Below are 16719 nucleotides of genomic sequence, written 5' to 3'. Positions count from 1 at the left end.
TTCCGCGAAAAATATAAAAAGAACTGCCGTCTCGATCCACGTTGTAAGCGCCGTACGCCAAAAAAAAATATTTCACAAGCACACACGCCTCGTTAAAACGATTAATAAATAATCACGACGCCTTCCAAAACAAAATTAGACGCTGAGAGTGCGTCACGCCCAGAGTTAATTTCCTCCCAAAAGCGTGCGGACATTCGGAGGCTCGGGAAACAGCTGCGGTCCGAATTTCCTGCGATAAAAGTGACACGCTGCTGTTGTTGTTGTTTTCGTTGTTGTGGAGTTGATCAAAGTGACACGCTGTTGTTGTTGTCGTTGTTGAGAGATGTTGTTGACGCCGCGGCCTGCTACAGCAGACTTTGTATCCGATAAGCGGGGCGCTTTGATTTGCCCGATTTTAATAAAATAAAAATTCTACATTGGTGCCACATTCAGGAAGAGCGTCAGAATTGACACCAAGTCACGCTCCTCTTGGTGTCTTAGACACGCGTGCGCGTTGTCAATGTGTGCAGATAAGTCACGCGTGGGGTACCGTGAACGGCCACTTCAGCGTACGGCATCCCAACAAACTGAATCACCAAATTATGAAAGAAAAAAATATCCACGCTTACAAGAGGTTAACATTCCAAAGGTCCACGCGCATTCTTTTCAGGAACCCACTTTGCTTCCTTGTCATCCCCTAGCCATCTCACGCTGCCGACTGCTTGCGAGTTTCACAAATCTCCGTGTGATCCACCAATTCTCGCCTCCAAAGCGCTGTATCGCACGCGTGCCCCACCAGCATGTAGCGATAATAATGGCGATAATACTGTGCCGATTATAATTTACCCAGGAATAGCCTCGATTATTCTCCAGGACTTCCTTTTCAAGAGGGTCTCAAATTTGGCATGTTTGGAGCATTTTCCAATGAATCAAGAGTTTGGCTTATCGCGGAAGGAAACGACTTTACCGAAAAAAACGAAAAGTATGAAACGAGAAAAGCCAACACATACTCAGCACGGACAGCTCCTGGCATAGCTCCAAGTCCCATTGTCTACAGCACCAGCCTGGTGAACGTGGTGGTGGTGGTGGTAACTCCACCATCAGCTCAGGGCGGGTGCAGCAATTGAGCAGGTGTGGTCCCCCGAATTGTTGATTTGATTGGCATGGTGGCACCTCGGCTATTGTATATCGCGCACGTGTCTTGCGTTAATCACATCATTAAGCATTTTCGTGAATGAATTTTTTTACCGCGTTTTTAATAAAACAAAATTGTTATTTTAAATTGGCTGTCAAGGGGGCTCAAACTAGTAGCTTTGGCCACCACGCTCGTTACGCTACTGGGGGTAACCGGTCCATGTCTCTGACCAGGCTACACTGTGCTTTGCTTCCGAACTTCGGCGAGATCGGCGTGCCCCATTCCGGTGATATGGTCTTAGGGGCCGTCCATAAATGACGTCACGCACCTAGGGGGGGGGGGGGTCAGACATTTGTGACGATGTGTGACGATGTGTGACGAGGGGGGGGGGGTTGAGAAATGTGACGTTACATCAAAATGCGCAACTTTAAATAAATATAGACAACACGTTCTACTTAATTAAATAGACGTTTTAATAAATGTTTTCTCCTACAACATCAGAGTGCAGCGCCACATTAAATACGCACTACAATGACAATAGTTTAAAGCGATTTGAAGCATGTTTTATATTTTTTTGGGGGGGGGCAGAGCTTTGTGACGTCATATTTGAGGGGAGGGGGTCTGACTTTTTGTGACGCCATGTGACGATGGGGAGAGGGGGGGGGGTCGAAAATCGTCCAAAATCGCGTGACGTCATTTATGGACGGCCCCTTAGTCTGTCTGTACATATATGTATCGCGTTAAGGTTAATGCACAAAAACGATCTTTAGCGACGTGTATATGTTCACGTGGAGGTTGGTAAGTGAGCCCGTGGAAGACTTGCAGCAGTAGCCCTGGTGAACATCTCAAAGGCTGCCTGCGTATGATTGAAGGCGGCAGTGGCGTTGTCGTGTGGTGCGTGGAGTGAGATTGGTGAACGCGATCAGACCGTGGGTTCCCGGGATAAATCGCTCAACGGAATATGGTTTAACCTATCCCAAATACCCCCCCCCCCACTCCGAACGCTGCCAAGGCGTTGTGTGCTGAATATATTACTTTCCAGAGCTCAGCCCCGGGCAGCTCCATCTGAATCAAGCGCTGCCGTGGGCTTCTCTGAATTGATTCTATATTTGAAGCTTTCGTGACTGCAAGGATTCATACTCTTAGTTTTTTCGGTAAAGTCACGTAGGTAAAAAAAATGAAATTAAAACTAATAAAAAATAAAATAATAAAAATCACGACGTTTCGGAGGCAACACAATTTCTCCGTCATCAGGTGGGACCGTCACAGCCAGATTTGCTGTATCAAGTGAGGTCAGACCGTGGGTCCCTTGATACAGCAAATCTGGCTGTGACGGTCCCACCTGATGACGGAGACTTGTGTTGCCTCCGAAACGTCGTGATTTTTATTATTTTATTTTTATGAATTTTTATTTCATTTTTTTTACCTACGTGACTTCTCTGAATTGCCCCGAGGCGTAGGAGAGAGCCGCATCTGTGCTGTGTGTGATGCATCAATTATTGGGTTGGGTGAAGTGGGGGCGTGAAGGGGAAGGGTGGGGGGGAGGTTGGTAGCTGATCCACTCTAGAATGCAGCGTGTGTCACACCAGCCTCGCAAAGCACTCCAGCCCTCCCCCCCATTCAATCAACACGTTGCACGCACGCGCGCGTGTGTGTTCGTGTGTCGTCTGCGTCGACGAACGGACGGATTGCTGCCAAACTCTTAATCATCCCTCGGCTCGCGAGGCAACACGAAAGAAAGAAGGTTAGGTCGACCGTCCAACGCCGTTGACGTCGGTCCCATTAGGGTGGTGAGGGTGAGGGGGGGGGGTGGGCAGCTCGATCAAGATGCGCCCGCTTCTAAAGTGTTGGTGCCACGATGAAGGAGTCAGGGAGGGTGCACATCTCTCCAATGCCCCCCACACATCCCTCCGTGTCTCTCTCTGTCTCCTCTCTCTTCCCACCGATTCCTCAATGGTCGTCTCGTGAGTCTTTGCGCTCTTCGCAGGCGGGGGCGAGTGAGCGTTGCGTTGAGCCGAAGCTGGTCGCTCTGGCTGTATCTTGTACGGAGCGAGAGTTAAATTTCGATTTAAAGCTTTCGTGACTGCAGGGATTCATCTTCTTGGTTCTTTCGGTAAAGTCACGTAGAATGGAAATAATAAAATAATAAAAATAAAACATAATAAAATAATTCTCACGACGTTTCGGCCACAACGCAAGCAGCCGTCCTCAGGTGGAGAACAGGACTGTCGAGAAGACACCTGAGGACGGCTGCTTGCGTTGTGGCCGAAACGTCGTGAGAATTGTGTTATTATGTTTTATTTTTATTATTTTATTATTTCCATTCTCCGTGACTTTACCGAAAGAACCAAGAAGAGGAGCGAGAGTTGTTTGTGTGTACGATGGAGGAGTTTGGTGGGAGACAACCGGATGTTTTTTAAATAAAAAGAAAAATTGGTTCCTGTATAAACTCTCCGTTTTATTTGACGGGGTAGAAATGCTGCCGTGGTTGTAATGATCAGCACACTGGGCTTGGAATCGAGAGGTCGTCGGTGAGGTCATATCTCCCGGCGCGGCAATCGAAATAAATGCGTAAATACCTGCGGACGTGACTTTGCCACAGCGAGTCGATCAAAAGGTCCGCAAGTTGTGGGGTAAACCGTGGGTGCTCCCATCTCTTCCAAGACGCCCGGTCAACGTGGAAGAGTTGGCCGAACTCTCCTCTGCAAGGGGCTCTCCAGGGCCTCCCTCTGGTGAAGGCGCCTTCCATTGGCAGGGGCGTGAGCGAGCATTTGCAGGGCTGTACCTTTACCCCCACATCTATAAACCAGAGGTCGCAACTGGGTACCCGATACCCGTACCCTACCCGATACCCGGCTACCCGTACCCAGCCGGGTACGGGTACCCGTTTGCGACCCTGGTGCGGCCGGGTACGGGTACGGGTAGACCGTGAGTCATTCGTGAATAACTGTTTGTCATTCACTTCCCAACGTCTTGTCTCTTCTCACAATTCAAGTTCATAGAATCAACCCACCCGCGCCTGCAACATGGCATCATCCCAGAGGTCGCGATCAGGTACCCGATACCCGTACCCTACCCGTACCCGGCCGGGTACGGGTACCCGTTTGCGACCCTGGTGCGGCCGGGTACGGGTACGGGTAAGGAATCAAAACTCGTTTGCGACCTCTGCTATACACGGACCACCGTGTATTATATGCACCGCGGATCGCTTCTGTACGCACGCACACACGAGCGAGTGAAATTATTGGAGGTCGATTTTCATGCCCGGGGACATGTGACTCTGACTCTTGTCAGCAACCATGCAAGACACGGGCGGGGTTGGTGGGACACCCAGAGATTGTCGTGCGTGGGGATCGGTCAGCGCGCAGCGCTGCGAAGTCCGGAGATCCGAGTGACGATTATCTGAACCGGTTATGGGCCTCCCCTAGGTCGACTCAGCCTCAAAACGAGTAACTGGTTTGGTGTGTAAACATCGCCACTGGGGAGACAAAGACGTTAGGGCCGTGGTGCTGGCCACTTACCCCCTAGTGTGCTCGTATACAGTACTTGCCCCAACAGTTTGTTACAGGCTATACGGGGGATATTTGTCTTTGTATTTGTGACACCCACCTGCAGAGATAACATATGGCCTGTATGAGGCAGTACCATTAAGTAGTTTTTTAACCTAGTTGTGATGATCTCTTTCGTGTGCTCACATTGTATTAAGGCGCACTGGTTTTCTCCCACATGTAAAAATGCTTACTTCAGAAACGAACCATACGTGCTGGGCAGGGCCCTCTTCAAAAAGAGCCTCAGGACTCAGTTGAAAGTTCCTGGGGACATGATTAATCGTGTATTGCATGCACCAATAGTGTGTTCAGGTCATCGCTTGGATCTCCCTGCGCAGAAGCTGAAGTCAATGGGCATAACTCTCAATATCCCCCATCCACTGTTTACCTTGCAGCATGGATGGGTACACAAGTTCGTCGAATGGCAGATAGCCTATGGTGGGGTGAAGCGTGACTACTCCCGTCTCTTCCAATATGTTTGGCCACCGTGGAAGAGTAGACCAACATACCCGAGCTGCTTCTAGTGCGGTCTCTTTCACCAGCAGTAGCAGCAGCAAGAAATTGCAGGGCTGCACCTTTAACCCATTCGCTGCATGAAGCAATACCTTGGTTAATGCCCTTACGAACACACCTATACTAATAACACACAAACTCAGCACGGCAATAACACGAGGAGCGGCCTCTCGAGGTGCTGTGACAAAGGGCCTTTTGCCCGAAACGTCGCCTATTATATACATCTCCTTTGAAGGCCACAGTGAGTGTTCATGACGATTGTGTTGAGTTGTTTTTGTTGTTCTTGCTCGTAAACCACTTCCAATGCCAGTAGCATCACCGACATGACGTGGATACCATTACAGGACTGTTTGACATCCTGGCAATGTGCGAATGCGCGTCCGCACCGTACGTGATGATTTCTTACGGACGTCAAATCAAGGAGGTGGACTTGAACGACGTGCCCTGCGATGGGCCGGGTGACACAGGACTTATTAGTTATTGCCTTCAGTCGCGCCGCGTTTGTGTCCAATCAATTTGTTCTTTTAACGCCACGTCGCAGATGTTCACGGTGGGGGGGCGGGGAGATTTTAAAATGTAGGAAATATACGGCTGCTTGTCCTGGGCTTTGTAAAAGGGGTAGGCGAATGTTACTGACATTTCCCCCCTCCCCCCCTTCATGTCGTTCTGTATTGAAGTCAGGATTTGATGAGCACATTCGGCTCGAGATTTCGCTCGTTTGTACCAAAAAAAAGTATATCGAATAATTTTGCAATGGTCATTTATTTGCGTAGCACGAGAGCAGTGGTTATCGTTGTGTGGTCGCTGGGACCACAGTGATCCGTCATGGTCCTCCAGGGGCTCCGCGGGGCTGTGACGCAAACGCAGCTGGATCCGAATATAATGACGTTCACACCTTTTTGCTTGGGACATTCATATTTTGCTCATTATACTTAATAAAAAAAAAACGAAGTTAGGCAAACTACCCCGATTAAACTACCCTAACACTAAGATCTAAATGCCCTCTGTGGAAAGGTGGTGGAAAAAAAAAAAAACTTTCAGCTGTTTAAAAAAAAAGTTTTTATGTTTTAGTAATATGAATAATTTTGTAATCGTCATAGGTAGAGAGAAGCGAATGGGTGTTGTGACCAGGGTTCGGGGTGCTGGGTGGTGCGCGGAAATGTTTGCATCGGCTGAGCGGTCCGTGGGGCCCAAAAAGTTTGAGAACCACCGCACTTCGAGACATCGAAAAAAAAAGCTGTGGGTAAACTCGTCTAGAGCGTGGGTGTGGGTAAGGGCATATCAGCGAATTAGGTATGGCCCCGGTGCAACGAATTTAATCAGAATATTTATTTCTACTAGAATCCGATGAGTTATAAAGCTCTTTTTTCACGATAAGTGGAGGCCCCCCCACCCCCCCCCCCCCCCTCTCCCTCACCCACCCTCTTCATAGCCCCAGCATCCGGGGACGCTTCTGGCCCCGTGGGTCCCGGTGCAGTTTCACCGCCTGCACACCCGATAGCTACGCCACTGGAACATCCTAAGAAGTCGTCGGCACTGGCAATTTTTACCGTCACTTTATACTGTCACTCTTACTGTCAATGAGCCTGGTGATTGTGCACTTAAATTTCGATCTAAAGCTTTCGTGACTGCAGGGATTCATCTTCTTGGTTCTTTCGGTAAAGTCACGTAGAAGGGACATAATAAAATAATAAAAATAAAACATGATAAAATAATTCTCACGACGTTTCGGCAACAACGCAAGCAGCCGTCCTCAGGTGAAGAACAGGTCTGTCAGAACATTCAGACGCTGTCTTTCCGACAGACCTGTTCTTCACCTGAGGACGGCTGCTTGCGTTGTGGCCGAAACGTCGTGAGAATTATTTTATTATATTTTATTTTTATTATTTTATTATTTCCCTTCTACGTGACTTTGCCGAAAGAACCAAGAAGATTGTGCACTTGATTAGACAATTATTTGGTGTGGGCACTAATTTGAAGTCTCCAGGTCTACGATAATTGCTGTGCTATCAAGAAGGGCTATTGCCCGAAACGTCACCTATTATATATTGTTTTTCTATTAAGGCCACACACACAGTACCATTGTCGAATGTTTAAAGTTCATGGTAACTGCTGATTGGCTATGGTACTCGTAAAGAAAAAAATATATCACTGATGTCCAAAATGTCACGTTAATTATAATCAAGCACAAAATGTCAATAAAGGACACGTAAACATATTTATATTGCCGATCACGATAATACACAATGCCATCCTCACCATAAAAATCTACAGTTTTAATGAAGTTTGCAGTGCATTTAATGTGTTGTGTTTTTTTTCTTCTGCGAGCAAAGCCAAATGTAAGCATAATGTACATGTATTACAAGCCTCTGTGATCGACCACGATGTTTGTGTCGTGAACTCAACAGGGCTGGTACATACGTGACCTCTGTAGTGCAAGCAACGTGACAAAGACTGCTTCGCATGTGACGTTTATACAATAGCCTTTACAAGTACAATGCTCATTCGCGGCCTAACTTAACACGTATTCAGTCCACATTTCGGGTATCCTCCTCCTCCTCTTCCGACACACACATAGACAAAGGTCCCCCGTGTAGCATCTTAGACTGCTGGGGCAAGTGCTGTTAGCGAACACCTATGAAAGGCCAGTAGGACGCACGAGGGGGTGGGAGTGGTGGTGGTGGTGTAGTCAGAACCACGCCCGGCCGTCTTCGTCTCCCCACGCTGATGCTTTACTCACCGCACACAGATAACTCGGTTGAGGCTGAGTCTACCTAGGGGAGGGCGGCTTAGGACCGGTTCAGATATCAATCGCCACTGATGTTATCCGTGGCCGGGAAATCGAACTTAGATGGCCGGGGTTCGAAATGCAGTGCGCTAACCACTGCGCCACCGCTCTACCCCTGAGACACACACACACACACGGACACACACATACACACACGAAGTTATATGTATATATAGTACAAGCCGCAGTCACAGAATGGTCACGTGAAATGAACGATGGTCTATATGGAATATCTTGAGGCTGTCCAACTACCAGAGCGCGCTCGCGAATATTGTGCAACCCCCGGGCAAGTTGATTCAAATTTTTGTTCTAAATTTTTTCCCTTTAAATCTCAACGATTTGGTCGAGGCGCGCCTCTTTCCCGCTCTGCAGTCGCGACAACAACAACAAACAGCAAAGAAACAACAACAGACGAGAGAGAAAGAGAGAGCCTCCGCCACTATTTGCCGATATTCTCCATTATTTGGCGATTGGTGTGCGCTTGCTGCGCCAGTTGCTCAGCCTTGGCCATCTCGAGGACTTCTCGCAGCAGGTGAAAGGTCAAGTCCAGCGAGATGGGCGGCTCGTCCGACCTCTTCGCCGGACGCTCATCCGACTCGCCGCCCTCCACCGCCCCACCAGCGCCTAGGTTCGCCACCTCTCCCGCGGCGAGGACTTGGCCCACGCGCCGTAGCATCTCGCCCATCCGATGCTCGTCGTCGTCGTCGGCCGTCGGAAGGACGCCGCCGGCCATCGTCTCGCGATGATACTTCATGCGACTGAGCAGGCGCAGCAGGTGGTCGTGCAGGGACAGGTAGGTCACCTGCGAGGTGTCGATGTGGCTCGGGCTCTCGCCCTGCTGAGACCTGGGCTCAAGCATCTCGAGGAGTCGCGCCGAGTCGCTCTCCGGGAGCCCCGGGGGCCACGGCTCCTGCAGGGAGCGGCCCGTCGCCTCCGGGGCGCGGATGAGCACGAGCAGGGAGGCCGCGGCGAGGACGAGAAGGCTGGTGGTTTTCATGGTCGCGGGCAGGTTCGAGGGAGCCTGGAGACACATTCAGCGGCACGGGAGAGAGGGGAGAGAGAGAGAGAACATAGACAGAGTAAGGAGAGAGGAGATAGAGAGGGGGGGGGGGTAGAGAGAGAGGGAAGGGGTCAGAAGAAGGAGCAGAGCTTTAAATATTTCGTTAAATAGTTCATTTAAACGGGGGGGGGGGGCACATAAAGCAAAGCATTGAACAAAAAACGAAATGATGAACGAAGCAAAGTTCCAACTACACCGAGCATCTTCTTGTTTCCTCTGATCGTAAAAAAGAGATGAGAGAGAGATGAAGGGCTGCGTGCAGAACGAGAGAGAGTGAGCGAGCGAGAGAGTAAGCGAAAGAGTGACCGAAAGAGTGAGCGAGAGAGTGAGCGAGAGAGTGAGCGAGAGGTGGGGGTTTACATAAAGCAAAGTAAAAAAAAAAATTACGAAATGATGAACGAAGTGCCGACTACACCGAGCATCTTCGTGTTTCCTCTGATCGTAAAAAAAGAGAGAGGAGAGAAAGATGAGAGAGAGAGAGGAGAGAGAGGCGCGGGTGGATTTAGGTCTGCAACGCTAGGGGCGTGCAGACCTAAATCCGCGACTGCGGGTTTGCAGGAAAGGTCTTCACAATTGTGGATGTCGCCTGACAAAGCTGCTTATTGTAATCACCAGAGAAACTTCGTACTCGGATTTAAAATGAGTTTAACGCGTAGGCTTTCGCGACCAATATTATTCATAGTAAAGGTTTTTGGGGTTAGATCGCGTAAATATAAATGTTGCGTCGTAACCATCCACCACCCGACACAGCCAGGAAGGTTTGTCACGTAAACAAAACGCGCCAATTAGTTTACGACTTCAGCCCACCGCTGCGTTAGAGAGTAAAATCCACAACATTTACAATTTGAGTAGTACGACGTTTCGCTGGTAATTACATCCAGAATCATCGGGAAATTTGCCAGAACATTCTGCCCGACACAACCTCACTGGCCGTTTCGGATGGTGGAGGGTTTGACGATACATTCATACATTTGGCTTTCATTCTGGATATCGGTCCTGAAATCCTACGTGTTAAAAACTGGTTTTACGACGTTGAACATCATCGCTTTATGCACGGAATGTTTTTATTTTTTAATTTGAGAGAATGTTTAATTGGAGTGACGTTTGCGATTTTACCAAATTACAGCCTCCCCGTCCGCGCCGTGTTGGTTCACAGCGGTTCGTTTGGTCATACTTCACCACGCTGACATCAGTGCGCGCTGGTGAAGCTTGCGATGATATAACTGGCTTCATATTGAAGTGTAAAATTACAACAATGATAATATTATAGTTCGAAGTTTTTTTTTGTTCACCGAAAACTTTGGAATCAAAAATCATTTAAACTCCTTCGCAGTCGAAACAACGCCATGCGATTCGTTTCCCTTTAACTTTGTACAATTATAAAGATCCCCCGTATGGCCTTAAACAGGCTGTTGGGGCAAGTGCGGTTAGGGAGCACATATGAAAGCCGACGTGCCAGGCTGCCTTCGTCTTCCGAGTGACGACGTTTACACAACGCATCACAGTACTCATTTGAGGCCGAATCTACTTAGGGGAGGCCCAGCACCGGTTCCAACATTCGCCACTGTTATAAGCTGTTTGCGGGAATCGAATTTTCGTTGGCCAGGTCGTAAATGCAGTGCGCAAACCACTGCTCCAACGCTCTCTCAGTGCATTCATTAACACGCACGTGTGCTAGTAACTCCGTTGCTTTTCTTCTAAACGCAACAAAGCATTCGCAAGGGGATTACAGCTGCAAAGTTATCTCCACGCCCCTTGAGGTTCGCTAATAGGCTCTCACCAATTTTCACAGCAATCAACGCAACGGATCGTGACTTCACGCACACACGCGTGGATTGTTGGCATATGTTCACGTAAAACGTAACATTCACACACACAAACACCGACCACACGTCACGACGTGGCGGGCACACACACTCGTCGCTGAAAACCAAATTAAGCAATGTCGTACGATATGTACTTTAACCATTGCAGCATGTGTTAAAGTGCAAGTACGTATTTAGGAGCAAAACTTGGTCAAGCGTCTTTATATACACACTCTCCTTCTCTAGGTGCTGTGAAGGGCCGTTGGCCGAAACGTCGCCTCTTACATACTTTCTTTTATATTCGGATCGCCCAATAAAGTTGTGGGCAAGTCCGTGCCATGAATCAAGCACGCGCTTGAAAATACTGTATATGTTTCGGGACACCCACGCGGGAAAAGACACGAACGGTTGGGTATAACTACCTCATTTGCCTGTCTCTTTCGCAGTAGACGTCTCACCAAATTCCAAAAACCCCTAAGGTCGCTTTTGGTGAATTTGCCAATCATGGAGGGGGTCAATGGGGGCTAAACTCGAAGCGCTGTCCAATTCAGCACCACCGTCCACGCTGTCCAATTCAGCACCACAATTCACGCTGTCCAATTCAGCACCTCCATCCACGCGATCCGCATCAAATTGATCGCGCGGGTTTCCTATCGGTATCGCGAGCCCTTTGCTCGGACTTTTTCTTTCGGGAGAGAGGGATGGGGGGGGGTTAGTCATGCATTCGTTTGATATAACTTTTGCCAATGTATCCAGCTTCGTGAAGTCTATTATAATAATCTTCAACCCCCTCACCACCGTTATGACGTAGAAATGCCCTCATCCAGCAGTGGAGTGACACAAAAACAGTACTGCACATGTCAATGTTGTAACGTTGTGTAATTAAGCCGCGGATGTTTACTTTACTGTATTGCTTTGTGAATAAACATCTCCCTTGAACCGTACGTCAGGCCTAATTAGGCTCTCACCTGGTTTTATTTTAATGGCAACAAACGCATATAGGCTTGAGCCGGGCATCATTATCGCTCGGAGTTTCGTCGCGTGAAAAGGTTAGAAAACAAACCACTCTTCAAGCACGTACAAGGTTGTGACTTCCTTATCCACACAATATTAAAGGCGCCCATCAATGTTTGAAGTATGCGTCAATGAGAATGTAGAACAAAAGTAGGCGATGTGGTTAAGCACACATTATATTCTGTCCAAGCACGTTACCGTCATTATTCTCGATTCACATGGCGTCGCCTGGTTGTAACAAAAATGCAATCCGCCACGATGTTCTATTCTGAAGGCACGAGTAATACAATTGCAAGTAACGCGTTCTCTCCAAACGTTGAAAACAAATATTGTAAAACCGCGCGACGCGATTCACTTTATAAAATCGCTCACCTCCTCTTCGTTTCCACGTTGTGGATGGTGGGTGGGTAGGGGGGGGGGGGAAGAGAGTCGAAACTTGTCGTTTGATGGTCGCGATTTGTGAGCCCTCTTCCTTCACGCGAAATCGCGTCTCGGCAAGCTTTGCAGCGTGGATTCAAAGAGCGCAAGGCGCGGGGAGGCGCGGGCACTTATACCAGGAGCAGCAGCAGCAGCAGGGTACAGGGGACGGACGAGTGACGCCACCACCAACCACCACCAGCGCTTGTACGCACCCGTGACGGGCTCGCTTTTAAATCAAAGAATTCGTCATACATATTTCATTTGACCCCCCGGAGGAGTGGCATTTCCACACATTAGGGGAACACACACGCGCGCCTATTAACAAATAATAACTGTAACACCTGTTCGGTGATGCACAAGTTGTGAGTGACAATATCTGCATTGCATGCACAGCTGAACTACTCGGCTTTTTCATTTACAATCAAGTTTTGGGTGCGGCATTGCTTTGGAAGGAGTCAATGTTGCAATTGGGTAAAGTTGATTTTCATTTTACAAACGTAGTCGTGGGGAAAATAAGTTTAAGAGCTGTCGTGTAAAGTACAAAGCCTCCCTTGTTGGTGTGTTTGTGCAGCATTCACTGCGTGACGTATAATTAAGGTAATATTTATCAAGATATTTCAGGAATTCGAACTTATCGTCGCTTTGATAACTGCCCAATTTGCTCTCGCATTATCAGCACGTGTGCAGTTTTATTTCTTAAATTGCCAGAAGTGAGGGAAAAAAAATCACTGTTCACGAAAAACTTTGCATCTTCAATTTGGAACTGTTTGACTTATGATTTGCTGTAGGGATGCGTGTTCGGGTAAGCTAATAACCAGATATGAAAGATGCATTTAAAACACTGGACAGAAGACGATATATACAATTAGCGATCTAAGTGAAAAAGCATCAAAAACACAAACAAAATTGATGATCGAATTTGCACCGACCAAACAACAAGGTACAAATTAATTTCGCAGAATATTCGCAGCCCATGTTCACAGGTACATTTTGTTTTTTAAAGGGTAATTGACTTTAATCAATCCCCCCGCAATGAATAACGCCTGTTTTGTATGCTACACACATTCATTAACGCAGGGCACACTAATAACGCTGTTTGGCAATTACAGCTTCTGATTCGATGTTTACATGTGGAGCCGACATCTGTATAGGCCACAATTGCTTAAATGAGATCTCAGGTGAGTTCGAGCAAAATGCTGCAGTGATTAATTTAAACATGTAAAAGTTATTCCAAACAAAAAGTTTCGCATCATACAACACACTGATTTCGTTCATATTTCTTCCAAAGTTAGTTTTTTTTTCTCAGTTTTGAACAAAAAAATAATTCCTATTATACATTTGTAAATTGTAAAAATATTTTTTTTAACTTGCGGGGGGGGGGGGGGGGGGGGGGGGGGGTAACTCCGAAAATGTCATAGATATAATTCTTATAATAAATATTATCATGAACATTATCAATGTAAAACGAGCATGATTTTTTTTTTATACCAAGAACATGCCCAGAAGTACCCAAACGACCATATACTAAATTGACAATATTTTGTTTTAGTTTACGATGAAATATTTCCTATATAATTATCACTAGACACAAGAGCAACGTGAATATTCACACGATAGCAACGTGTGAGACACTGGGGGGGGGGAGGTAGAGAGACACGGGGGCCCTGTTTGCCATCGTAACGCAGCAGTATCTCTGGCGGGTTGACCTCACGATGAAAGAAGTTCGCTTTGCTAAACCCATTTTTTGCAAGGATCGGGTGAAGTGCACAGCATGGCAGACCAAGTAATAACTGGCAATAAAAAAAAACACATCAAAGAATGGGCACAAAGTTTTGCCCTGTTGGGTTACCGTCAAGGTTCACGCTGAGTGGAGGAGAGGGATCATCAGAGACATTTGCAAGGGCACCCGCAGAAAGATCGCTGTAGTGAAGGGAATGCGGATGGCGGTGATGAACAATGCGTGGTTTTCTACCGTCAGAAAACGCATTGAAATTTTACGTGTAATTATTTTTGTAATACATAAAATTAGAATTCATCAATGGTACTTGTAATACATACATTAGTTCCTGAAGAGGGTTTAACTGTCAAAATTTAAATGCCTGCTCAATTGTTTCTATTAAAAAATAACCTTAATCGATTTACGTCTAGAAACCAAAATGTGTTCCCTCAATTAGCACGTCGGTTTTATTGACAAATGCCACGATTCATAATTGTTTTGGGTCACATCGAGTATGTAACATGTGTGCGTGTTCGACACACATGCTACTTACGTGACCTAACCCAAGCATCAAATACGAACCCGTTCCTCCAATGTTTTCATAGTAACTGTAACACACATTCAAATAAATTGCAGATTTAAAGGTTGTTCGTCCAAACATAGGGTTAAATAGTTTCGTCACATTTTATGACAAAATCCGAAAGTTATAATTTTTTATTGTTACATTTTAACACGCAGTACAACCCGAAAATTCGTCGCCGGAGCAAATGGACTGGGAAGAGAGCACGGTGGAAAATGAAAGCGATGGCCGTCAGAATCGACCCAAAGAGCTTCTAAAATCGGGGGACGAGAAATGAATAAATTAAGCCGATGACAAGCAGTGACCACTCTCTACAGGGGAAACATCTCGTGTGTTTGCTAAGATGACCATAAGAAGGAGGAGGGTCTATTGAAGACATTTTAAGTGGCGCTCTGATGCATTCTGTGACCGTTTGTTGAAGACGGTAAGCTCTGCTCACTGTGGAATGTCATACATTTTTTATATGCTACGATGTATCGATAATACTTGGTCAAATCATGTACTAATTACAACCCTCGGGAAATCTACCGTTGGATGGTCTCCAGTGCCTTATCAGTCTCCTAGACCAGGCATAGTTTGGCCATACTTCACCATTGCGTGGGTTAGTGAAGGAGATGCCATGAACCGATTTGATTATCACTTTATCACTCACCATCGATGTTAGCCATGGCTGCGAATTTAATTCAGGTAACCAGGTTCATAATGAACTGCATTACCACTCCCCAATTTTCAATTAAGTGTAATTACTACTGCATTCAATTCAATTCATTGCATCAAATATCACTGATTCTTAGATATAAACACAAACCCTGTACACAGGAGGCTTCGTAAACAAGTTATTATTTATTCGCAATGCATCAAATGTCATCTGTTCATAGATTTAAATAAAGTCTCACAGTGGCTTAGTAAACAGCATTGCGAGTTACTTTCAAAGCATAGTTGAAACGCTGTTAATTTATGCAAATCGTAAAAACAAAAGGCTATAGCAATGGAGGCACAATACATCTGTTCTTAATGCTTGAAAACAGTCGTAACTTCGAGACTCCTTTTCGGTCAAGTGAACTGTGACATCTAAAATGAAGTGGCTGCTGAGCTGGCATTGCTGAGGTCCTGAGAATTAATCGAGGGCGTTCTGCTGCCAATCTTCTCAAACGTACTGAGTTGATGGTGACCCAATGATTGCACACTAAAAGGCATTATATTCAATATGGTTTTGCATTCGATTTTTTTTTATTGCAGTTCAAATAAAACATTATATTTGGTTTTGCATTCGATTTTTGTTTAATTGCAGCTCAAATAAAACATTATATTTGTTGGACTGTTATGTAACAATCTCACAGCGGAGCCTTTGGGAAAGTGAGGCCCCCCCTGTACTGCGTAGATGTTGAAAAGGCCACCTGAAAGATTTTTCACGTCTTGTGAAAAACCCTTTTTGCGGCCAACTAGCTATCAGACTCATAGGGCCCACTGCTCTGCGAGATTTCCACACGGATTCTTCTTGTCGTGGTGATATTTATTTGCAAACATTGTGGGTAAAAAAAAAAAACCCCAAATAATTATTCATAGAACAAAATCAATACCAACAATTGTAAGCATTTGCTTAAGGTGGGCTTTGCTGTACGTAACATTGTGGACGCATGCACATCAATTCCATTTTGGTCGGTGCAATCAGCATTATGGGATGAGCCACATTGACCCCTGGCCTTGTTAGATTACGTTACGGAGTGGCGTCTTCATATGCAATATACCGCGAGTTGTAATGGCATTGCACAGGTCGTGAATTACTTTGTGATGACAAATGAAGCACAAGTGTTAAGAGGTAAGGCTTGAACCAGAGAAGACTCATTTCTTGTTGGATTTCCACGAAAGGTAGGCATTCCAAATGAGCGCCACGCACTGCACCACAGCAAGCCTGTAAACAACACAGAAAAAAAAAACCCATTCGGCACCACTAAATAATTAGAAGCGGGGAGAGATTAATGTTTTAAACTACACTGGCCATCATAATTACATGGCAGTCATGGTACAAAGTGACGCATGTATTTTGTGTTTGCCAGATGATTTCAGTTGTGACTAATGCACTCCTTCATAATCGCCGTGAACTCTCCCAAACCTCAATGAGGCCAACTACATCACAATTAATTTCTCTCAATCGTGTCA

The 16719-nt window shown here is 46.4% G+C and overlaps 2 protein-coding genes across 2 annotated transcripts in view; both read right to left on the bottom strand.

Moving 5' to 3' along the window:
- Window positions 1-8124: 8124 nt before the first annotated feature.
- Window positions 8125-9063, bottom strand: LOC144722387 (uncharacterized). The gene has a single exon (XM_078600616.1). It carries the CDS (start codon window positions 8994-8996, stop codon window positions 8403-8405), a length of 594 nt encoding a protein of 197 aa, XP_078456742.1. The 5' UTR covers window positions 8997-9063; the 3' UTR covers window positions 8125-8402.
- A 6320-nt stretch (window positions 9064-15383) lies between these two features.
- Window positions 15384-16719, bottom strand: part of MPV17 (mitochondrial inner membrane protein MPV17) — a 38409-nt gene continuing 37073 nt past the window's right edge. Inside the window, exon 8 of the mRNA XM_078600617.1 lies at window positions 15384-16471. Within this exon, the coding sequence (XP_078456743.1) occupies window positions 16402-16471 (70 nt within the window). The 3' untranslated portion in view covers window positions 15384-16401. The remainder of the gene's footprint in view (window positions 16472-16719) is intronic.

This window comes from Lampetra planeri, chromosome 14 (genome assembly GCF_965212315.1).
Source record: "Lampetra planeri chromosome 14, kcLamPlan1.2.h2, whole genome shotgun sequence".
Lineage (NCBI taxonomy): Eukaryota > Metazoa > Chordata > Hyperoartia > Petromyzontiformes > Petromyzontidae > Lampetra > Lampetra planeri.
The sequence above is the reverse complement of the archived record's forward strand: the minus strand, read 5'-3'. Positions and strand labels throughout refer to the sequence as shown.